Source organism: Urocitellus parryii, chromosome 4, assembly GCF_045843805.1.
Source record: "Urocitellus parryii isolate mUroPar1 chromosome 4, mUroPar1.hap1, whole genome shotgun sequence".
Classification (NCBI taxonomy): domain Eukaryota; kingdom Metazoa; phylum Chordata; class Mammalia; order Rodentia; family Sciuridae; genus Urocitellus; species Urocitellus parryii.
In genome coordinates, this window is record NC_135534.1 from 13813517 (window position 1) to 13837965 (window position 24449).

General features: G+C 43.0%; 1 protein-coding gene across 1 annotated transcript; it reads left to right on the plus strand.

Moving 5' to 3' along the window:
* The first annotated feature begins 20581 nt into the window (after nucleotides 1–20581).
* Mpeg1 (macrophage expressed 1) lies at nucleotides 20582–24295 on the plus strand. Its single transcript, XM_026411639.2, has one exon. It carries the CDS (start codon nucleotides 20614–20616, stop codon nucleotides 22759–22761), a length of 2148 nt encoding a protein of 715 aa, XP_026267424.1. The 5' UTR covers nucleotides 20582–20613; the 3' UTR covers nucleotides 22762–24295.
* Nucleotides 24296–24449: the final 154 nt, after the last annotated feature.

A 24449-nucleotide genomic window follows, 5' to 3' on the forward strand; every position in this document is an offset into this window, starting at 1 on the left:
GTTAATTTGCTATATTTAATTGATTCATAGTAGTTGAACCATCTTTGCATCTCGGGCATAAATCCCACTGGGTCATGCTGTACAGTCTTATAAATACACTATTGGATTAAAAAATAATAATAATAATGATTGTGGTGCCTGAAAAATAGCACCCCCACCCCAAGATGTCAATTTTCAGAGCCTGGGAATGCCTTACTTTCTATGATGTAAAAGAGGGTCAGTAGCTGGAGGATGTGGTGACAAACCGTTGCAGTGAGATGCAGGAGGGGACAAGCCAGGGGTGTGGTTGGCCTCTAGGAGCTAAAACAGGCAAGGAAATAGACTGGCCTCTGAAGACTCAGAGGGAATTTCCAACACACTAGGAAAATACATTTGTGTTGCCTTAAGTCACTAAATTTGCAGTTATTTATTCCTATAGTAATAGAAAATGGGTACAATACGCGATGAAACCTATACCTGCATCACTCACCTCTGCAGATACATCCAGCTCGAACTCCCACTTGCCCAAACTTCTTCCTCATCGTCCTCTCCATCCTGTGTCTTTGTCTCTATTTTTCTTTGCCTTTGCCTCTTTCTGTCGCTTTCTTAGTCTCTCTCTTCCTCTGCCTCTATGTATCTCTCTCTGACTCATCTCTAAATCTCTCTGTGTCTCTGTCTTTTACAGTCTTTATTTCTCTCCCTGCCCCTCTCTCCCTCCCAGTCTTAGGACCACCCTGATCCCTGGGCTGGATCAAGTTCCCTTCTGTGTCCCCTTTCCACTGTGCACTTCCTGTTCACATAATGACATTTTTTCAACGTCTGTCTTCCTGTTACCAAGCAAGTGGCGCCTGACACATAGTACTTGTTCAATATATTTTGGGGAGTAGCAAACTATTAATTTGACTATATTGCAGAACATTTGTAGAGCTCTAAGCAGCTTCCTTGTGGCAAAGCACATCCATTCCCATGTTTACAAAGAAAGAATCGAAGCTCCAAGCGGTAAAATAATTTGCTAATATCTCACAGCTGGCTAGTGAAAGAAGTCCTTTCCAGCCCAGCAATTTTTCCACTTATCTCAAAACAGTTGGCTGAAGCTTGTTGACAGCTTATTTGAAAGGAGGTGAAAAGTTCCAGAAGGAAGAATGTAGTATGTTCTGAGAACCTTTGCTTTGTAGCTTAGCAACGTCAACTTCCTATTTTCAGAGACATTATGCTTCTTCAGCTCTGTCCCTTGAATTTTATAGCTAGAGAGACTTTTTTCCTTCTCATCACAACTATAATGCCTCTACGGGGGGGGGGAGAGAGAGAGAAAGGAAGAAAGAAGGAGAGAAAGAAGAGAGAGAGAGAGAGAGAGAGAGAGAGAGAGAGAGAGAGAGAGAGAGAAAAGGAGAGAAGCTATGATATGAATGTGCCCCTGGGGTTCTGCACAGGCTCCTGAGGGGTCAAAAGGAATTCAAGCCACTGGGCTTTGGAGTCTGACCCCTGTTCCACCAAAGCAGCTGCTCTTTTATGTTTTATACATTAGTTCTACAGAAACTTGTGTTTGAAAACACAGATTCCACTGCTGAGAAAATGCTTATAACTCACACATTTAATCCAATCCTTTAATTTTGTGAATGAGGAAATGAAAGGCTAGAGAAAGGAAGCAATTTGCAAGAGTGACAGAGTTAGGATTCACACTGAGTTCCAACTGCCTTCTCTCCCATGTGCTAACCGCGCTCTGCTCCTTGCTCAGAATCCACTCGCATCTCCTTGCACACCAGGGGAGCAAAGGGGAAGAGCAAGACCTGGCCCCTGCTAATGTCCTGCTGCTAGGAGGGTTACTTTCCAGAGCTTCTTCCACCCCAGCCCTCAGCTATCTTCCTCTTTTCCTCTCCCCACTCTCAAGAAAAGCCCTGTGTGCTCACCACTTGGTGAGAATGGCTGTTCTTCACCTTCCCAGGGGAGCAGGGAGATTGCATTGGCAGAGAGAGCTCCTCCTAGGAAATGGAATTTGTGGCTCTAGAAAGACCATCCATCCAGGCTTTATGTATGGGGGGAGGTGTGTATGTGTGTGTGTGTGTGTGTATGTGTGTGTGTGTGTGTGTGTGTGAGAGAGAGAGAGAGAGAGAGAGAGAGAGAGAGAGAGAGGGAGAGAGAGAACAGGAAAGTGTCAACACCTGACACTGCACTGTGTGCCCACTCTTTTACCTATGAAAATGATAACCAAATAAAACAGCTAAGAAAAGAGAATTGCTCTGGTTGAACTAACCCAGGGAAACTCCCCCATGCACTCTCAGGCACAGACACATTTATCCAAACACAAAGATTCAAGCTCAAAACCAAGAAAGGGAAACATTTGAGAGCTGAAGGAGAACTCAAAATCAGAGCAGTAAGTGGGTGGTGAAGTCCCCTGCCTCAGGGGCTTTCTGAGCCAATCATAGACCTAATGGCCGGGTACTAGGTCTTTAAGGGCTGGGGGAAGGGGTGCAGGCCACTGGTCCTGTGTCCAGCGTTCCAGGGCTGCTGGAATTATCCTAGGAGTCAAGATGACTGTGTCCACACAGACGTGGGTCTTTGTTCACATTGACCCAAACCAAGACATGAATTTAGACGCTGGGTCAGTGTGAGCATCAGGCCTCAGCAGAAGAAAAGCTAAAATCACCTTGATAGGACGATGGCGCAGGCCACAGCAAGCCACCCCCAACAGCAGACAAGTCTGGTGGAGAACAAGCTGGAGACTCATAAGTCACAAACCATTCAAGGAAACCTGGCACCTCGGGGACGCATCAGCAGAAATAACTAAGGGGAGATTTGCATGTCATGACCGATAAGTAAGAAAATATTCTTCGATTGCTTTAGGGAAGCATCAGAGCCATAGCTTTTAGTCAAAGCAGATTGCTGTACTGGACGGCAGATTCGTGGCCCACGCATCAGGCAGACTCAGGAAAGGCCCTGGCAAACCTCCCTGTGTTTCGTGGTGGACTCAGAAAGGGGGGTGCGACTTGCCAAAAGTCACCGTGCTGGCTAGTGGCAGAATGAGGAATAGAATCCGAGTCTCCAGACTCCTAACTAGCTACATTTTTTGTCCCCTGGTGCCCTCATTTCCGGAGACAGAAACTAGAAGCGTCACTTCAAGATAGACTAGGAGAAATACAGGACAGGTACGCCTACCCAGAATGAGGAAGCTTCTCATCAGCAAGCTCGGATGCTAGGAATTTTACGCACAAGGTAGCACCTCCTTTTATTTGCTCACCCTGGTCTGTTCCTGTTTCCTATAATCCCCTCCTTTCCTTAGTCCTTCTCCTGACTACAGTATAATGGAATCGTTACCCAGGTGGGCAAGCCAGGTTCCTCTTTTCTCCTCAGCTTCCGCTCCACACTGCTTATGAGGTCACGATGGGCCACATAGGCCACAATGATTCCCTAAGAGTACAGTGGAGCCAGGGTTGGTGGCACACACCTGTAATCCCAGTGACTTGGGGGCCTGAGGCAGGAGGATTGTGAGTTCAAAACCAGCCCCAGAAATTTAGTGAGACCCTGAGCAACTCAGTGAGACCCTGTCTCTAATAAAATATTTTTTAAAAGGGCTGGGGATGTGGCTCAGTGGTTAAGCACTCCTGAGTTCAATCCCTGGTGCAAAAAAAAAAAAAAACACAGTGGATGCAATTGTATATGATATTAATACTTGCTAAGGAGAATAAATGACTATTACTGATTAATGAATTGACTATACCCTACTATTCCTTTTTTCTTTCTTTCTTTCTTTTTTTTTTGGTACTGGGGATTGAATCTAGTGATATTCTATCACTGACCTATATTCCTAACCTTTTTAATTTTTTTTTTATTTTGAGACAAGTTCTTGCTAAATTGCTGGCGTTGGCCTTGCACTTGTGATTCTCCTGCCCCAGACTCCCAAATGCTAGGATTATAGGCAAGTGCCGCCATGCCAGGTTATCCTACTTTTAAAATTATCGTTTTAGAGCAGTTTCCTTTTATTAAAAAATAAATAAATAAAGGGCCAGGTGCTATTGCACATGCTTGTAATCCCAGCTACTCGGGTGGCTGAGGCAGGAGGATCTCAAGTTCGAGGTTAGTCTGGGTAAATTAATGAGATCCTGTCTCAAAATAAAAAAAAAAAAAATAGAAAGGGCTGGGGAAGCAGCTCTGTGGTAAAGTCTCTAGCACCAAAGGAAGAAAAACAAAACTAAATAAAAATTAAAGTTTACTGTGACTCAGTAGGCAAAGTTTCTCCAGCAGCAGCTTCACACATCTTGATTGCAACATTTTATCTTGTGCTAGGTTGAATCTCCTGTCAGTTTTGTTCATTGTGGCTCCTACATGTATGAAATCCACCCACTGCTAATGCTGCCAGTAAGAGGCCATGCCAAGTGACTGATGGAATTGAATTGATTAAGGACTATGAAGGGCTATGTCTTCCAGGTTTAAGAACACTAGGATGTACATGCAAGGACAAAATTGCCTCATGATGCGTTTTTCAAACTAATCATCATTATCAAGCAACACATGATTATGCACCTATGTGGAAGGATTGGGAAGAGGGAGAGGGGTGAGAATGAGCATCTTTGGGCAAATGACCGTCCAGAATGGGGAGCACAGTGTGTATGGAAGATGGTCATGGGTTCAGTCCTGCAGGACCAGGGCCTTGAAGACCAGAACAAATGTAAATATGGCAAAATCCTTTGGCACATAGATCCCCATGCTACTTCTTATATTTAATTTATGATGTAAGATATCAAGTTTACAAGTTCCAAGTTCACCAAGGCTATAATTTCAGATTATAATTTCAAATTCTTCCATAATAATAAAAATACCCCACTAGACTCAGAATGTACTACCAAATACTGAGATACATTGAAATAAAAGCCCTATAATCATGCTACTTGGGCTTGAGGATTTATTCCCAACCAGACATGGTCAGTTTTTCCAGTGAAATATTTGAGATATACTGTCAAAACTGTTTGCTCTATTCATTGCTCTATTCATTCATTATTAGCAGATATTGATTAAATATTAGCAGAGATGTTGAATCTCAACTATGTACCAAACACTGTCCCATGTCCCAACAAGAAAACAATGAACCAAAGATACACTCCTTGCCCAGAGGAGACAGTCAAACAAAAACTCGATTAACATACAGAGTAATAAATGGAGAGAGTTCTCCTGGAGCACAAGAGAAGGGCATCATTGGTACAGTGCTTGCTGGGTATGCACAAGGGCCTGGGTTCAATCCCCAGTACCACACACACACACACAAAAAAAATAATAATCAAGAAAGGAAGAAGAAAGGCACCATGCTATCTATTAGTGAATGCTCTGTTTCAATTATTGCTTTAATGGGAGGTGCAGTTTGAAGGGCAGGAAATGTAAGGGGGGAAGGGGAGATTAGGTGTGGAAGAAGATGAACAAACCTATAATGGCATAAGCATAAGCAAGTTTTTTTGTGTGTGTGTGTGTGGGGGGGTGGTGCTGGGGATTGAACCCAAGACCTTGTGCATGTGAGGTAAGCACTCCAGCAACTGAATTATTCCCCAGCCCCCACAAACAGTTGTTTAATCATACAAATGTCTCCATACAAACTGCAGGAAAACACCAGGCCTCAGATCCATCCATTGGACGACTAAGAGGAAATTTCCTGCTAGATCTTGTGCACTTTTTGTCTCTAATCCATCAGTGTCCACAGCCATACAGGATTATGTCCAGCTCCTCCGGCCAGCCATTGGAGAAGCCAGATGCCACATGCAGGGGTTCCACGCTTTAGCTAACTCTGGAAGAGATGGGACAAAATAGGTTGTCTCGAGGTCATTCTTGTTTAAGATCTGCAGATACAAGACAGGGTGCTCGATTACGTTTGAAGTTTAAGTAAACAACTGAGGATTTCTAGTATGAGCATCCTCCAAATGATACATGGGACATGCTTTTGTTAAAAAAGAAATTAGTCAACATATATTTGATTTTTTAACTTTTTCAATACTGGAAATTGAATCCAGGAGTGCTTTACCACTGAGGTATATCTCCAGCCCTTTTGTTTTGTTTTTTATTTTGAGACAGGGTCTCACTATGTTGCTGAGACTGGACTCAAACTTGTGATCCTCTTGCCTTGGCCTCCCTAGTGGCTGGGATCATAGGCATGTACCAATGTACCCCCGGTAAGTCCTCCTTTATTTGAAATTCAAACTTGATGGGTTGTCCTGTATTTGAATTTGTGAAATCTAGCAACTTTACTCTAGCTGAGCTTGAGTTAGAAGCTGCTGGGCCGGTGAAGGAAGCTCTGCTAGAACGCTGCCTCTTCCTAGGGAAGGGGCAAATGGTTTGAAGGTGAAGAGATGGGGATCCTTCAACCCAGGGCTCTTCACAGAGGAATTATCCTAGCCCAGAACCTGGGAGGCTAGCACTGCTGAAAGAGTCTGGGGAGGGACATAAAGTAAGTCTGATTGATAGGTCTGTGGATTCAGAGGTTTCTAGGAAGAAATCATATTTAAATGGAAATATAAAGAGCAAGCAGGAACCGGCCTCGGCAAGTAGCTGATTTGAATAAACAGCATGCTTTGCCCAGCCTGCAGGTAGAAAGAGCACTTCAGGGCTGAGTAGCTGCCTCCAGCCACCTATTAGCCTACATACATCTCAAAACATACCTCTTCCATTTGAATTTGCCTCCAATTCACATTGCCAAAATGTTCTTACATACTTTACAATCCTCAAGCTTATAAATATTTCACACTCATGTGAGGTTAAAAAGAAAAAAAAGTTTTGGTTTTTTTTTAACCCCCAGTAATGGGATTAAACTCAGGAGTGCTTAACCACTGAGTTACATTCCCAGCCCTTTTAATTTTTTTTTATTTTGACACAGGGTCTCCCTAAATTGCTAGGGCCTCCCTAAGTTGCTGTGGTTGGTCTTGAACTTGCAATCCTCCTGCCCCAGCCTCCCGTATCACTGGGATTTGGGGTGTGCACCACCATGCCCAGGTCATGTTAGGTGAAAATTGAAGAAGACCCTGTAACTCTCCTGGAAACCTCGTGCCTTGAAGTTGCTATACAGGATGGGATTCTTCTCCGTCTTATAGAAACTTTTCACAATTGCCACGGGAAGACGTGTGGAAATATTAAAAAGTTTTTCCTTGTAGGTGAACAGGTGCTTCTCCAAACTCACCAATTGCTCTATCCGACTTGAGCAGAGGACTCCCGGGACCCTTGGACTGTGTTCTTGACACATTGCTGTTAGTGAACAAGGTCAACGTAGTCATGTCCTCACCGGACTTTCTCTGTGGACATCAGAGCCAATCACTTCTCTTGCTTGGATCACTGACAGTGTCACCGTCAAGGTCACCTCAATAAAGAAGAGCACTACCAACCACCAGAGGATCAGACAGACAATCTGAGATCAGTTAAAACAAGAATTTAAGAATTGATCTGTCCACCTCAAGAAGTAGAAAGCCACCATGTCCAGGAGGAATCTAAACAAAGGTGGAATAACCGTTTCGTGAGGCTGAATCAAGCACTGGCTGGGGGCAGCTCCTTTCTCATAGAGGGAGTCTATGATTCTATCATCTTAAATTGGGGGTTAGTAAACTACAGATCTGAAGCCAAATCCAGCCCATCCATTTGTGCAAGTAACTATTGATTGGAACGCAATGATGCCTGTGCATTTATTTACATGTCATCTGCTTTTGCATCACAAGATGCAAAATTGTAACCTAATTTCTTCAGTTTTAACCTAACACCACAGCTAAGGAAACACAGAAATCATTTGGGTGCAAAGCCTGAAATATTCACTTAGCTGATCATTTATATAAAAAAAAAATTGTCCACTTGTTTTAAAGGATGTGAAGGATAACAGGTGTCATTAATCGTTTCTAATTTACCTGTGTCATGAACCCATAGAGACCAGGTTGTTTTTCTTAAAGTGATACATGCCTTTGCTGAGGTTATTAGGAGAAAATACTCAGGCATCCCTTCTGACTTCACGTGGCTTTCCACTCTGCCCTCGTGGACCAGCAGAACATCAAGTTCCTGAGATGATGTAGCGTGCTCTTTCCCCTATGCCTATTTTAGAAGGATTGAACTACAGAATCAGTCTGGAGACTGCAACAGTAAGCTCAGCAAAGCTGGAAGGTGAACTGTATTGCGTTCCTGCAGCTCTGTGTAGACATTTTCATGAAAGGCTGCTGTCAATCCTCTTAGCAACTTTATCTACTGCAAACAGTTTGGTCCACAGTGGGAGGAGGTGAAAATTTAGGGAGACTCCAGAACTTGCCTGACATCACAGTAGGAGTCGGGATGCTGCCTGTATTCTGGAACCTCACTTTTCACATCTCTGTGTGTCAGGCTATCGAGATATTTGAGTGACAATGGGAAGCAGAACAAAATCTGGGGACTGGATATTTCCACAACCCAGTTCAGAATTTTTTTCCCCCTCAGTACTGGGAGATTAGACCCAGGAGTACTTTACCACTGAGCTGTAGCCCCAGCCTTTTTTTTTCTTTCTTTTTTTTTTTTTTTTTTGAGACAGGGGCTTGCTAAATTGTTGAGGCTGGCCTTGAACTTGGGATCCTCCTGTGTCAGCCTCTGGAGTAGATGGTATTGCAGATGTGTGCCACCATGCTTGGTGCAGTCCAGGCTTTAATCTCATATTTAGATTACCAAAAATTGAAAGAGACAAGAGGAATATTTCGGTAGAGGGCCTGAAGCACCCAACTCCAAATAATCTTGTGATGGAGGAACCACCTCAATGAACTCACTTGCCTTTATTTAATGTGTTCAGGGTATGTTTTAGGAAGAAAGAAAAAAGATAGTAACATTCACTTTGTTTCAGTTAAAAGCCCATCTGACGATCTGGTGGTAGAAATGGCAACCAAGGCAGGTGTGGTGTCTCAAAATAAAAATATGAAAGGGCTGGGGATGTAGCTCTTCAGTAAAGCACCCCTGGGTTCAATCCCCGGTACCAGAAGAACAAACAAACAAACAAACAAAAACAGTGGGAGAAGGGAAGTCAAACAAAGTCTGTGTATGGGGGGTGTGCTCTTTCTTCTTTAGTTTTTTTGTACAATGGAAGTATCACTTTCAATGACACTGTGTTCCAAACCCAAATTTTCAAGTGGCAAGGAGGAAAAAGAACAGAAAGGGAGTAGTCGATAGCAATATTAAAAAAAAAAAAAAGAGAGAGAAAGTGAGAGGAAGAAAGAAAGGAAGAAAATATTCAGCCCCTTGTTTTTTGGGATTGACTTACTTAGCATGATATTCTCCAACTCCATCCATTTACCTGCAAATGCCATGATTTTATTCTTTTTTAATGCTGAGTAACATTCCACTGTGTACATGTACCACAGTTTCTTTATTCATTCATCTATGGAAGGGCATCTAGGTTGGTTCAGGGATGAGGTGTAAGTCCATAGTGGAGAGCTGGCCCATCATGCCCAAGGCCCTGGGTTCAATACCCAGCATCACACACACACACAAAAGAAAGAGGAAGGTAAGAAGCCCTAAGAAACAAGAGAATAACATGGTTTAGGCTACCAAACCATGGCCTAGCTTTTAATGGGAATATACAAAATTTCCCTCGGGCCTTTGGCTTTTCCCCTTCATAGTAGAAGGAACCATGAAACCACTGCTGCTGTTTTTTTGATTAGTAGACTGACAATCCTGGTGGGAAGAACAGCATCGAAGAAGGAGCTGACAAACAGCCCTCAAAACATCAAGTTATCAGGTTGGTTTTGTTTTAATTTGTTTCTTGGTACCAGGGATTGAATCCAGGGATGTTAGACCACTGAGCACCATCCCCAGCCTTTTCTACATTTTATTTATTTATTTATTTATTTATTTTTGTGGTGCTGGGGATTGAACCCAGGGCCTTGTGCGTGCGAGGCAAGCACTCTACCAACTGAGCTATATCCCCAGCCCAATTAATTAATTAATTTTTATATGTGGTACTGAGAATAGACTCCAGTGCCTCACACATGCTAGGTGAGTGCTCTACCATTGAGCCACAACCCCAGCCCCTATATTTTATTTTAAGACAGAATCTTGTTAAGTTGCTTAGGGCAACTTTATGCTTTATTTTGAAACATGATCCCACTAAGTTGCTGAGGCTGGCTTTGAACTCAAAATCCTCCTGCCTCAGCCTCCCAAGCTGCTGGGATTACAAATGTGCATCATCGGGTTAAAAATTAATTTGGGGAGGAGGGTAAAAAAAAAAACAAAACAAAACAGAGGAATGGAAGATCAGTGGAGAAGACAAAGGGGAAGGGGAGGGAGGAGGGATGGGATGTGGAAAGACAGTGGAATGGATCTGACCTAACTTTCCTATGTACATGTATCAATAGACCACAGTGAATCTCACTGTCCTGCTCATCACAAGACACAAATTAAAACAAAAACAAAAACAAACTATAAGTAAGTAGCCAAGAGATCAGTAGAGTAAAGGAAAGGAAAGCAGGGGCCGGGGAGCAGAAGGGGAAATACTAGTGTTACAAAAGCTGGGTCCGTGTCCCCCATGCCAGCTCAATAACAAGGGTGTGGTTTTCTTCTTCGATATAATGAGAGCAACTAAGAACAGAGCAGGGAGGAAGAGCAGGAAGAAAAGATTAACATTAAACAGATACATGAGGTGGGAGGGAAAGGGAGAGAAAAGGGAAATTGCATGGTAATGGAGGGAGACCCTCATTGTTATACAAAATTACATATAAGAGGTTGTGAGGGGAATGGGAAAATAAACAAGGAGAGAAATGAATTACAGTAGATGGGGTAGAGAGAGAAGATGGGACGGGAGGGGAGGGGGGATAGTAGAGGATATGAAAGGTAGCAGAATACAACAGTTACTAATAGGGCATTATGTAAAAATGTGGATGTGTAACCGATGTGATTCTGCAATCTGTATTTGGGGTAAAATTGGGAGTTCATAACCAACTTGATTCTAATGTATGAAATATGATATGTCAAGAGCTTTGTAATGTTTTGAACAACCAATAAAAAAAAAAGAAAAAGGGAAAAGAAGATTTATTGCTTTGCTAGCAAAGGAGAAATACAGGGGACTCCTGTCCCAGAGGCTGTGATTCTGCCCATCAGCAGGAACAGGGGGCCTTCCAAAGAGGTGATTCAAAGGCTACTTCCCATGTGTTCTCTGTTGGAGTTGGAGTTCACTTGTTAATTTGGGAGATAAATCATTTCTGAGATCTTCTGGAGCCATCCCCAAAGTCCGGTTTGCATTGTTCCTGTGGTGGGTGTGAACAGATAACTCTGTTTAGGATGACAAAGAAAGGTAATCCTATTTCCCCTGAGATAGGGGGGAGAGGGAGAAAGGGGGAGAGAGAGAGAGAGAAAAGGGAGGAACAGGGAAAGAGAAAGAGAAAGAAACATGTTCACTTTAAAAATAATTTTCAGTGGCAGAGCAGCGATTGCTGTATTCAAAGCATAAAGTGGACACTGTTACACTGGACGCTGATTAGGACACATTACATTCTATGCTCTTATGATTAGGTCAGAATAAATCCCATTGTCACGTAAAACTAAAAAGAACCAAGGGGGGGGGGGAAACAACTGTCCAGAAAAGTATATATTGTCACTTTGTTCATTGCTACTGTAACAAGGACTCTTCAAAAGTCTCTTCACTTTTGCCTGCAAATGTCCCATGAGTAATTGATTAGAGGAGCATTAAGGACCGGGCATCTCTGCCTCCAGTTTGCACGGAGTCTCCTTTGCTCCTGGTCACCTTGGATTCCAGAAAGGAGAGGTCAGATCAACCAAAGTCTTGTGACTAGTGGAAGAAACCCCTCAGGCTAGAGCTACTTTCTTTTGCCTACAGGCACCACCTGCCCTGTCCTGAGATGATAATGGATGGAGCACAACTGACCAAGAACGCTTGCTTTGGCAGCTGTGTGACGTCACCAGCTAGGTAAACCCCGATTTCTGACCCTCCTTCCCCTTTCTATCAACCCTCAAAATCATTGTCAGTCCCTTGAAGGCAGGGCTAAGGACATGGGTCCCCTTATCTTCTGGGTGTAGCTGCACTGATTAATATGCCTTTCCTGCATTTTTCACTTACCTTTGTGTTTGGTTCTGGCCACAAGTGGCTGGACCTGATCTGTTGGATGCCCAGGGTCAGACCTCTGGCCTAGGACTCTGGTAACAGCCCCACCAGGAAGAAGCATGCCCTTTGGCATTATCTACTTATAATTAGCTGACCTCAACCCTAAAGGGCAGAGAAGGAGGGACCCAAGCAGCGGCTGAAATTATATTTATTTCAGGATCTCTCCCTTTCTTTCCACTTTGCAATAGAACTGGCTGCTTTTTACCATCATCTGTTGATGCGGAGAAACAAACTTTTGAACTCTCTGAGCTCTGACATCTGACCCCTGGTAAGTTCTCCTGAACACGGCACATTGAACCTCCCCTTTTTTTTCCTTGTCTTTGGGGATCATTTGCGCCCATGTGGCTTCTTGTCAACTGATTTGGACTTGTGCCATTTGATTAAGAGGGAAGTTTGAATTCCGATCTGTGGATTTGTAGCAAGAAAGGAACTTAAACTTCTCTGAGAGACAAGAAACAAGGTTGGTTTGAGGAGATCTCTGGTCACTTGCATAAGAATGGAAAATACTGATTCTGTGAAGTTGTCCCCTAGAGAGAATTTTGGCTTTCTGATGTAATTATAGCTATAAACCTAAAAGGTGACTTACTATTGTAGTGCAGCATGTCCTGGGTACCTGGAAGTGCACTCTGGTTTAATGCAGTTGTTTTATGAGTTCTGTTGTCCTTAAGTCAGGTTGTTACTCTGCTTCTGATGACTGATGATAAAGGCCAAAAGAATCTGATGGCTGGCTGCCACCATCCCTTGCTGGAAAGTTATTTTACTTGATAAATGGTTCTTTGTTCTAGTCTGGTTGGTTTGCATATCCTCTATTTTAGAACCCTTATCAGAACGTTGCTTATTAGCGTTCATTTGGTCTTTTTCTCCTATATCTCTCCTTTACATAAATTTACCTTTTTGCTTTTTGTCTTTTTTCTTTTCCCTCCGGGTCATTGCAACCTTTGCCCCTTTGAATCCAAAACACAGATCCACCTGTTAGCTCAGAAGGCTGAAATTTTGGGAGAAGTGACATTTCCACCAAAATGGGAAATCAACTCAAGGATGGAGGAAAACATTTGGAGACAAATCCCGTCCTGCACTCCAGCCAATTTTACATTCAATGATCAAGGGGCCTAACGTTTTTTTAAAAAAATGATAGACATTTAATATTCCAAAATTGGTTTTCTTGCACACTGATCTAGAGTCACTGGGAAATAAAGCAAGGATTTATCAACCAGATAGTTCTCCAAAACATGATTTCTCTCATGCTATACAAAAGTAATTTCCCTTTGTAAGGGTTTCTCCCTGTCTTGATGAATTTTTTTCTTGTTCTTTTTGTACTGGGGATTGATCTAGGAATTCTTTACCACTGAGCTAAGTCCCCAGTCCTTTTTATTTTCTTTTTTAAGTTTGAGGCCCAGTCTCACTTAATTGCTCAGGGCCTCCCTAATCTGTTGAGGCTGGTCTTGAATTTGATTTGGGAAACTCCTGCCTTAGCAGTTGCTGGGATTACAGACATTCGCCTCCCCGCTGGGCTTGATTAACTCTTAAAATAGGAGAAGATATTAATTTAGGTCTGCTTGAGCCTCACTCTTAAAACTTTTTCTTTCTTGAGGGCTTGATCTATGCCCTACTGAAGGGTGTTTGTATTAATTTCTGTGTCTTTGAGATGTAAATTTTCTACCTTGTTTTCACTAAGTCACACCTTTGGAAATGCAGATGTAAGATTAAGGATTGCTTAGAGCTCTAGTAATATCAGCAGCCAAACTTTTTAAAAACTGTCAAGGATAAATCTAAACAAAAGCTATAAAACCTTTGTTTTCTACTTTTTCTTATGGTTGTGTACATGTGTGTATTGTGTTTTTTCTACATTGTATGAAATTGGTTTATCAAGAAACAAGCACTTACAAATTTAAAAAGACATAACCCCAAATGCCTTTTAGTTTACATTACTTAGGTAAATCCTTAAAAAAAATAAGTTAATATAAATTTGTTAGTAAGATAAAATAAAGATATCTTTAGAATTATAAAAACACACTATTTTGTTGTTGTTGTTCTTTTGCCCAGGTTATCTGCCAATCAGAACTGTATTTTTCTCTGTTAAGATGTTTAAGGTGCAACTTTCATTGGTTTTAGACTTTTTCTTTGGCCAAATAATAATAGTAACAACAACAATGTTGCCAAAAGTTGGGTTCTGGTCCCAGAAGCTGAAATAAGTACAAGGACACGGTTTTGGAAAAAAGAAAAAAGAAGGTTTATTGCTTTGCTTGCAAAGGAGATATTCCGGGAACTGGGGCCTTCTAAAGAGGTGATTCAAAGTTCCATTCCACAGGTTCTCCTTTGGAGTTGTGTAATTCACTTGTTCATTTGGGAGACAGTCATTTCTGAGAACTTCTGCTACCATCCCCAAAGTCTAGATTTCTTATTTCCTATGGTGGTTGTGTACTCCAGGACAGATAAATCTGCCTAAAATAGAGAAAAAAGGTAATCCTGTTTCCTCCTAGATTAGGGCAGGGGAGAGAGGTAGAGAAAGAAACATACCCATTTTAAAAATAATTTTCAGTGCCAAAGCAGCAAGGGCTATATTCAAAGCATAATGTGGACACTGTTAGAACAACAATAAGAATAGCTTAAAATGTTAACTATACTTGTCTGATATTGGTTTTCATGTGCAAGTTTTCTTCTTTTCTTTATCTTGTGGTGCTGGAGATCAAACCCAGGGCCATGAGCATGCCAGGCATGCCCTCCACCACTGATCTACATCCCCAACCTGTTTTTGCTTTATTTTATCTTGGCAGGGGAGGTGGTGGTGGTGGCCAGTATTAGGATAAATGCTCTGGCTGTGGTGGTAGGGTGGTGGCACTGGAGGTTGAACCCAGAAGCTCTCTGCCACTGAGCTGCATCCCCAGCTCTGTCTGTCTGTCTGTCTGTCTGTTTATGTTTTTATGTTTTTAAGACAGTTGCTCAGACTGACCTCAAACTTGAAATCCTCCTGCATCCATCAGCCTCCTGAGTTGCTGGGATTACAGGTGTACATCACCATGCCCAACTCATGGGTGATCTAAACATAGCCGTTAAAATGGGCAGTTAAGGTAGACGTACATGGAATGAACATTTATAGACCATCTGAGTCATTTGTAAGTTAAAATACCAACCATTAATTTTAAATATAAGTTCACGTATTCTTGGTTTCTTAATTCCTTAAGATCTCTTTCTCTAGATACACAGATAGATATGTGCATATATTATATAGACGTATTTTGTAAACATGTAAATATGACATATAATATATTCCACATATAAAAATACATATTTGTAACAAGGACTTAGACTTCACTTTTGCTTGCAAATATTTGATAGGTATCTAAAAAAGGAAACTAAGTGCTCTTATCGTCTTTCTATTTGATTTAGGTTTATATGTGATTGACTTGACAAATTATAGGTTTATGGATGCTAATCAGATGTCAAAGTTATATTAATATTATAAATTATGCTTCTTGGTTCAGAACTTTATACAAAGAAATGTGGGTTTTGCCCTCGTTAATTTTGTATTTTCCCTCTAAAACTTTATGACTGTTGACTCAGGAGACTGAGGCAGGAGGGTTGCAAGTTCGAGGCCAGCCTCAGCAACTTGGCAAGGCCCTTAGCAATTTAGTGAAACCCTGTCTCAAAAATAAAAAATAAAAAGGACTGGGGATGTTCTCAGTAATGAAGCACCCCTAGGTTCAATCCCCAGTTCAAAACAATTTTTTTTATAACAGTTGCCTGTTAGTATTTTGTAGAAGTAAAACTTCTAATAGAATAACCTGAGTCAATTTGGAGTACTAAGACATCACCTATAGGAGAGATAGGATATAACTGGCTCTCTGTATTGATACTGACCCCAATTAAATAGAAGGGGAATAACTGTAAAATTGCAAAAGTTAAAATGAAGACCCACTATTCCCCTTTTCAGGCTGGTGGAACTCTTCTGGGTGTTCAACAACAGACACAATGACCCAAATCCGAAAATAAAATGGCTAAGAAAAATATAATTAATATTTCGGTCCTTGTCCTTCAAGGTCAGCCAGGTCCTAAGGAACAATAGGAGCCCTCTAAGGGTCCTGCAACTCTGGTGAACCACCCAACCTTCTGATCCCGGGATTGTGAGGACCCTAGAAAACAGGAAGCTAACCTGTACATGGTGCAAAGAAGAGGGTCATTGGAGAAGGGAATGTCTGCAGCGTTTACAAAGAAATCCACGTGTGGTCTGCAAGCCCCTGACCCATCCTGGCAGGTGGCATAACTAGAAGAGGAAGAAAGTGAAGGAGCCCAGAGGCTCCTCACAAGTTCCTAAAAATAACCCCTGAGGAGTCTCAGCTGACCTTAACAGTAGAAAAGAAAGAGGTTAGGTTTTGGCCAAAATATAGGTCATCTGCTTGGTCTCGAATACCCAACAGGGAAGTATGACCAAAGAGAAACGTACAACTATGAGGGTAGAGAAAAAGCAGAAGGGAAGCCATGCAGGACCATTGAAAGAGAAAGGCAGTGGTCCTTTTAAATGTAACTTGAGATGTGCACTTGTGTCAGCCTTACCAGAAGTAAGTAAAGCTGAAAGTTATTTTTTTTTAATTAATTAATTGATCAACTTGTTTTTGAAGTACTGAGGATTTAACCCAGGGGTGCTGTACCACTGAGCTGAGTCCCCAGCCCTTTCTAAATTATTTTGAGAAAAATTTTGCTAAATTTCTCAGGGTGACCTCCAACTTGGGATCCTCCTACCTCAGCCTCCCTAGTTGCTGAGATTTCAGGTGTGGGCCACTGTGTCCTGCAAAGCTGACACATTATGAAGATGGGGTTCTTAGACATGACGGCCTGCCTCTGTAGCCCTTCCACCAAGCACCTCCACACAGAGGGCAGAACTCAATGGGGCTAAGGACTAATTCGTGCTTTTCACCATTACCTTTTCTGTTTGGTTTTTGGGGCCAGTGGCTTTGAACCTGATTTGTTGAATTTCCGGACTCAGTCTCAGCGACTCACACCTCTGAGATTTTTTTCCAGAATGAAGCTTATAAAACTTCAGAGTCTGTGAAGCCTTAGTGCTCCACGGATCCATTTAGCAATTATTGTTTTTTTTTTTTTTTTTTTTTGATGAGTCTTCTAGATTCCTGCTGCAAATAAGAAGGGGGAGGGTCCCGGCACACACGACTGTTTCAGAGCACAGGCAAGATGCAGAAGTAGGCAGACCCTGAACCATTTCCAAGCCCACGCAGAACTGAACCTCAGACGTGAATCACGGTTCTGTGCCCCATGAGATGGTTTCAGAAGTTTGCACGTGTTCAAACTGAGTAAGAAGGCAGACTTGGGACTTCCCTCTTGCTTCTTGTTGGAGGAAGTGAAATTGCTTTTCAGCACTGCAGATATATACCTTTTGTGGAAGAGGTGCCTCTCTCTGTTAGAGGCCAAAGTTCAGCCTTTAGCCGCAGCCCCCTACTCCTCCCGGGTGGCCATCTGGTGAGCATATGTGACTGCATATGCGTTTTGGTAATAATAAGAAAAAAATAGAAAATAAAAAAGATGATTTATTTGTGGAAGGACTAAGACAGGAAAGGTGCAGGTGAAACACTGGGTCCAGCTCTCCCTGGCCCACTTCCTCACACTCTGCGGGTACAGGAAACTCTTCCTGCCCCTGGCGGGCCCAATGCGGTGGAGCCCAAATTTCCCATCCTTAGACTTCTCCTTTCCTTGTTGGCCTTGAGTCGAAGAGAACTTCTTTGAGCACAGGAATTGCAGAGTCCATCCGTTTGGACCATTTTAGGCTTATGAAAATTCCAGAAATGATTTTTCTTTTTAAGAAATATAGGTATTTTGGGGGAAGGGGTTACTTTTTTCCTGAATACAAAAATGATTTTTTTTTGTACTATTGCTACTTGGTAGTAGGTAGATTCTCAGCAAGAAATTCTTAAATAAGTAAGACATGCTCATTGTTGAAAACTTAGTAAAACAGAGAAAAGAGGGAGGGGAAATCAAATTATTCATAAACCTAACCATGTGATATAATCACTGTCAATTGGTTGGCATACAGGTTCCTCTAGTTACAGTTATAACTATCATATCACACATATGTTATAACACATATAGTACATAGTTGGGGTCAAGTTGGATGTATATCATCCTTTTATCACAACATCGTGACATAAGACTCTCTCACTTATTAAAATAATTCTGATATTTTGGTATATAATTTCATTCTTGTTGGCTTTTTTCTCTATCTTCAATTTTTTTTTAATTGAAGAGGAAGGCTACAGCAAAAAACAAAAGAAAAACTTTTTAAAGCCAGGCATGGTGGTACCCGCCTATAATCCCAGCAACTCCGGAGGCTGAGGCAGGAGGATTGCAAGTTCGAGATCAGCCTCAACAACTTGGCAAGACCCTAAGCAACTTAATGAGACCCTGTCTCAAGATAAAAAATAAAAAGGGCTGGGGATGTGGCTCAGTGGCTGAGTGCCCTTGGGCTCAATTGCCAGTATCACAAAACAAAAATAATAATTTAAAAAAAAAAGACGACGACTAGCTGTTTAAATATTTAGGAACACCTGAATATAGAATTGTCTATATTCACCTTGCCTGGGTTCTCATTGCAGAAGAGTGAGGTCTCAACAGGATCTAGCAAAGAGAAAACAGTAAGAATCGTGAGCAAACCTCCAACCAAGTGTAAGAAGGAGAGTATTCCCATCCTCAGGAACCATCCCTAAAACATTTGAAAAGAAGCATGCAGATATTGAGTTATTGAAAGTACTCAAGGGAACTGAACTGTCATTTCTCTAATTCTGGGGTCTTTGCTGAGGTATGAACTTATAACTCACTGATTACAACTTAGCCAGAATATCCTGTGCAGATGTTTGGCACTCTAGCCAAGCCTGGACTAGACATTGGTTCATAAGTCAAGCCTTCCTGAGTGACTAGTGTAAGTCAATTCCCCAAAGCATGATAACTGTGGCCTGAATAGCCCCAGAATGTGGCATTTCTGTATTTACAGATCGCCATCAGGGGTTTAAAACTATCACTAGTGAAATTCAGCCTGTGAAGCTAGGCAGCTTGCCTCATGTTTTTCTAAAACACTTCTCGGCTGCATCAGCGACAGCCCTAGTTAACTTAATTCCTTGGAACCTGCTTCTTAGGTGACAGCACAGTGATACTCGTGGGTTGAGACATGACTCCTTGAAGCCTCAGCACCTGGTTTATGGTCTGATTTTGAAAACAGGAGGGTACAATGGGGAGCTTGCTTCATTAACTGCTCTGGATTCCCTGGCTACCATGGTACTGAGACCCATTCTAATTATCCCAAAGAATTAATTGAGCTGGGCTTCAATTAATCCTGGAACTAGAGCAATGGGTCAAGAGACATTGTTCTAAATTATGGGGTCTAACTGACCTGGCATCAACACACAAAAGGAAATTCATGACATATGTTTTCCTAATGATATATATATATATATATATATATATATATATATATATATATATATATATATAAAGAATTGTTGCTTTAAAACAAATAAAGAGGCACATCCTTTATTATGCACCTGTGCAAATGATATGCACTTAGAAATAGGATAAAAAGGCATAAGAGATACCAGAGGTACAACTTATTGCAAACTGCATGCACATGGAAGATTATGTAAGTGCATGTACACACATACATCCTTGTCCACTATGTGTTTTGTAAATCAGAATCTTTGGGTAAATCGGTCAAGCAAAATTTTAAAACATCAAAAATCTAGATTATAGCATGTATTTGTCTTTGCTTGAGCATTTCTAACTGAAAGGAAACAACAACACAGTGTGGGGGTTCCCTACCCTCACTCTGAATGCTTAGAACAACGCAGACTGAGGTTTTCCCAGCAGACAGCAAACAGAATCCTGGTGGGCACATGAAGCTCTGGTTCAGATAACTCCATCTCCAAAGCCAGGACTATCAGCACTTACAACGATAAATGTGTTTATCTGTGGACTTCCACCATCAGGTGAATGGTGGAATTAATTTCCCCGATGAAATTTTCACCATTCCTCAGTTGCTTTCCCTATAGTCCGAGTGGGTAGGTTGGAGGCGGGGTATCTCAGTAAGGGTGATGTGTCCAGTACCCTCTGCATTTCCAGTAAAAGGAAACTGTCCCTGGAGTCCCAGGAGAGAGAAGTCAAGCAAAATTTAAAACATCAAGTCCAAGAAAGTGAACAAACAACCCAATCCAGAGCCTTTGGGTGGGGAAGTGGTAAGCCACGGAGTCACGATTTTTGGGTGCCCACTCCTGCTGCAGAGTAACCAGCTGCAGAGAGGGAACACAGGGCAGTGAACTCTGAAGCACAGGACTCTGTTTGCATACTAAAAGAGCATAAGTTTTGCGAAGTTTTAATAGACTTCGATATTCCAACCAACTTTCATTTCCCCGTTTTGCAGTGGCGTTAAACTAAAGAGGAACCGTTGACTAGAGGAGAAGAGTTGAAATTTCTGTTTCAGCCACTGCTTTCTTTTCCATCTTTCAGTGTGCTCGCTGGCTGCTGCTTCAAGCTGGTGTGGGGCCGGGGCTGTCAGCACCATGAGCAGCTTCAGGGTTGCCTTCGTCCTCTGGGCTGTGGTGGCCTGCGCTAGAACAGACCCGCCTCTAGAAGAGAAAGAGGAGACTGGAGTTCAAAGATGCAAGAATGCCTTGAAAATCCCTGTGCTGGAGGTCCTCCCCGGAGGGGGCTGGGATAATCTGCGCAACGTGGACATGGGACGGGTGATAGAGTTGAACTACACCACCTGCAGAACCACAGAGGATGGACAGTACATCATCCCCGATGAAGTCTTCACCATTCCTCAGAAACAGAGCAACCTGGACTTGAACTCGGAAATCCTGGAATCCTGGATGAATTACAAGAGCAGCATCTCTTCTTCCATCAACATGGAGATCTCTGTTTTTTCCAAGGTCAACGGCAAGTTCTCCACTGAATTCCAGAGGCTGAAGACCCTTCAAGTGAGGGACAAAGCTGCGACGACTCGTGTTCAGGTAAGAAATCTGATCTACACAGTCAAAATCGACCCAGCCTCCAGACTCAGCTCAGGGTTTCTGAAGGACCTCATGGACATCTCTGACTTTCTAGCGAACAATCAGACAAGAATGGCCACCTACCTGGCAGAGCTCCTGGTCCTCAACTATGGCACCCATGTCATCACTAGTCTGGAAGCTGGAGCTATTCTCATGCAGGAGGACCATATCAAGTCCTCCTTCCTCCAGGACAGCCAGAGCAACCACGTAGGTGTCACCGCGTCTGCCGGAGTTTCCTTCTTAAACACCGTGAATTTCGAAGCATCAGTGAACGTCACCTACCAGGATGACTTGACCAAGAGCTACCTCGCAAACCGAACCAACTCCAGGGTTCAGAGCATTGGAGGGGTTCCCTTTTACCCAGGCATCACCCTCCAAACCTGGCAGCAGAGTACCACCAACCACCTGGTGGCAATCGATCGTGCTGGCCTGCCCCTGCATTTCTTCATCAAGCCGAACACGCTGCCTCAATTGCCGGGTCCCTTGGTGAATAAGCTGTCACAAACGGTGGAAACTGCTGTGAGACAGTATTACAACTTCAACACCTACCCCGGGTGTACTGATATCAACTCACCCAACTTCAATTTTCATGCCAATACAGACGATGGCTCCTGTGAGGGGAAAATGACCAACTTCTCCTTTGGTGGGATTTATCAAGAATGCACTCCACTCACAGGGAGCAGGAGTGCTTTCCTTTGCCAAAAGTTGCAGCAGAAGAATCCACTCACTGGCAATTTCTCCTGCCCTGCTGGCTACTCTCCAGTCCATCTGCTGAGTCAGGTCTATGAGGAGGGCTACAGTCAGTTGGAGTGTAAGGAGAATTGCTACTTGGTCATTTTCTGCAGTACGGTGTGTGAAGATGTATTCCAGCAGTCAAAGGTTCAATTTAGGGTTTTTTGGTGCATGGTCAAGGACCAAGTACCTGCAAACTCAGGACTTCTTTTTGGGGGCCTCTTCAGCAGTAAGAGCGTGAACCCGATGACAAATGCACAGTCCTGCCCAGTTGGCTACATCCCAGTGACCCTCTTTACAAGCCTCAGCGTATGTGTTTCTCTGGACTATGAGATGGGACACAAGTTTTCTGTCCCCTTTGGTGGGTTCTTCAGTTGTGCAGTTGGGAACCCCTTGTTAAAGTCTTCTATATCCACAGATGGGGTACCCTCTCTGAAAAAGTGTCCCGAGGGCTTTAGCCAACACCTAGCTATCATCAGCGATGGATGCCAAGTGTCCTACTGCATCAAGGCTGGGGTCTTCACAGGTGGGTCCCTGCCCCCCGCCAGGCTCCCACCGTTCACCAGGCCACCCCTCCTAAGTCAGAGCACCAACACTGTCTTAGTGACAAACAGAGAGATTTCCAGATCCTGGATTAAAGACTCCAAGACCCACCGATGGAGGCTGGGGGAACCTCTGGAGCTGCGCAGAGTCATAAAAGTCATCCATGGGAACAGCGAAGGCCTGTCGGGAGGGGCAACAGCTGGGATCACAGTGGGAGTCACCACCGTCCTAGCAGCTGTCATTGCCTTGGCTATCTATGGCACCCGGAAATACAAGAGAAGGGAATACCAGTTATTCGAGGAGGAGAGGAGGAATTTGACTTCAGAGATTCTACCCCCCGAAGACTTCCCCGCCTCAGAGCTGCAGCAAAGCCCAGCTTAATTCTTCCTGGGGAAACAGTGCTGTCACCTCTGACCACAGCTTCAGGCACGTCTGTCATGTCTTCCCTCTCCACTTTTGCCTTCCTAAGTATTGAGGTGTCAATGGAACAAAAAGCAGGTATAACTTTGTGACTTCTTAATTAGGTCTCTGAGCCAGGAAATGCAATGAGCTACACGAATGGGATTGGAGGTGGGGAGAGGGAGCAATCTTGACTCTCACTAAGCCAAAGCTACCCCGGGGGATTAAAATGGAGAGGAAGTGTCTTTTCCCATATTTGTGCATGTGTCACAAGACAGGAGGGAGAAAATAGATGTCTGAATTTGGAATCTATGCATTTCGTCTGAAGTCTGCAGTGGTTTCCAATCTGGGAGCTGTCAGAGCTCCTGTAAAGCACCATCTCTATTTTGTGTTTTAAAAAGCTGTCTTGATTTTTTTATGATCCTAGAGACAGAGCCCTAGAGACACAGGAAACCCCGCTTGGCCCCTGATTTCAGCTTTGAGGGCTCTGGGTCAATGGGCTACTATCTCCCCTCAGCTCATCTGAAAGGAAAGATGTTACCTAAACGAATTCCCCCTTCTTCCAGCTGCCTTAGGATTAGGACTTCCTGAGACCAGACCACTCTTGGACTTCTGACTAGTGTCCACAAGTCCTATGAATATATTTCAACTTATAGACTTCTACTAGGAGGCCATGGGTGAAGAGATTACAGGGACACATGTAGTAAAAAAAAAAAAAAAAAAAAAAAAACTGCAAAAGACTCTGGTGCTCAGGGAAAATTGGGATTCTTATTCCCAACCAGCTAACTGCTGTCCTCCTCGAGATCGTCCTAGATGAGGCACTGAGGGGAGATGTCGATTTCATAGATCAAACATTATGACTTTGTGTTCTGTGCTACCCAAATATACCCCCTTCCTCTTCTGTGGATGGCCTGCACCCTTCCTGTCTTTCCCAAGCCTGGGTGCAGGGGCTCATGTGCACAGACACACCCCATTCCAACAGTGAGTGAGAATCCACTCCAAGTATCATTTCCTCCCTAACCAAAACACCGTAGAAAGCACCAACTGCTTGACCTGGTAGAAAAGGGACAGAGGTGATCCAATCTTTGTCTTTACATGAGCTGAAAAAGGCATCCAGAGCCACTTGTGACATTTAGAGCAGCTTCAGACTGAGTTTCCTGGGGCATCTAGCAGGACGCATGACTGCCCCCTGGAAGTGTGTGGGGCTTTGCTCAACTTGAACGCCAGTATTGTCTAACTGCAGTCACCTCCACAACATCAATGCTCCTCCACATTAAAAAAAAAAAATTACACATACATTTGCCATATCAAATGTTGCCAGTGAGTTATCTTCTATGAAGGATACTTTGTTCTCTCCTTGTTGATGTTCACAATCAAGGGTTTGAGCTGACAGCAGGCTTTTTTTTCTGAAGAGCATATTGTCTCAGACTGTGGGAAGATGGGAGTAAGAAAACTCATTCGTTTCCAACTGAGATAGAGAACAGATTTTGAGCCCCTCTTACCTGACTGTTCATTCAAGGACACCAATCTCTATAACCTCTTCCCTTTACCCTGCCCCTTAAGCATTAAAATGTTTCTAAATACCTGGGTGTTTGTATGTTTCAGCTAACCTAACTTCTTTTCTGAAAATATTGACTTTATGAAATCTTTAACAATTAACCATCAGAATG

Excerpts from the sequence above, each read along its gene's own strand:
- Mpeg1 (XM_026411639.2), top strand. The coding sequence starts at position 20,614 with ATGAGCAGCTTCAGGGTTGCCTTCGTCCTCTGGGCTGTGGTGGCCTGC.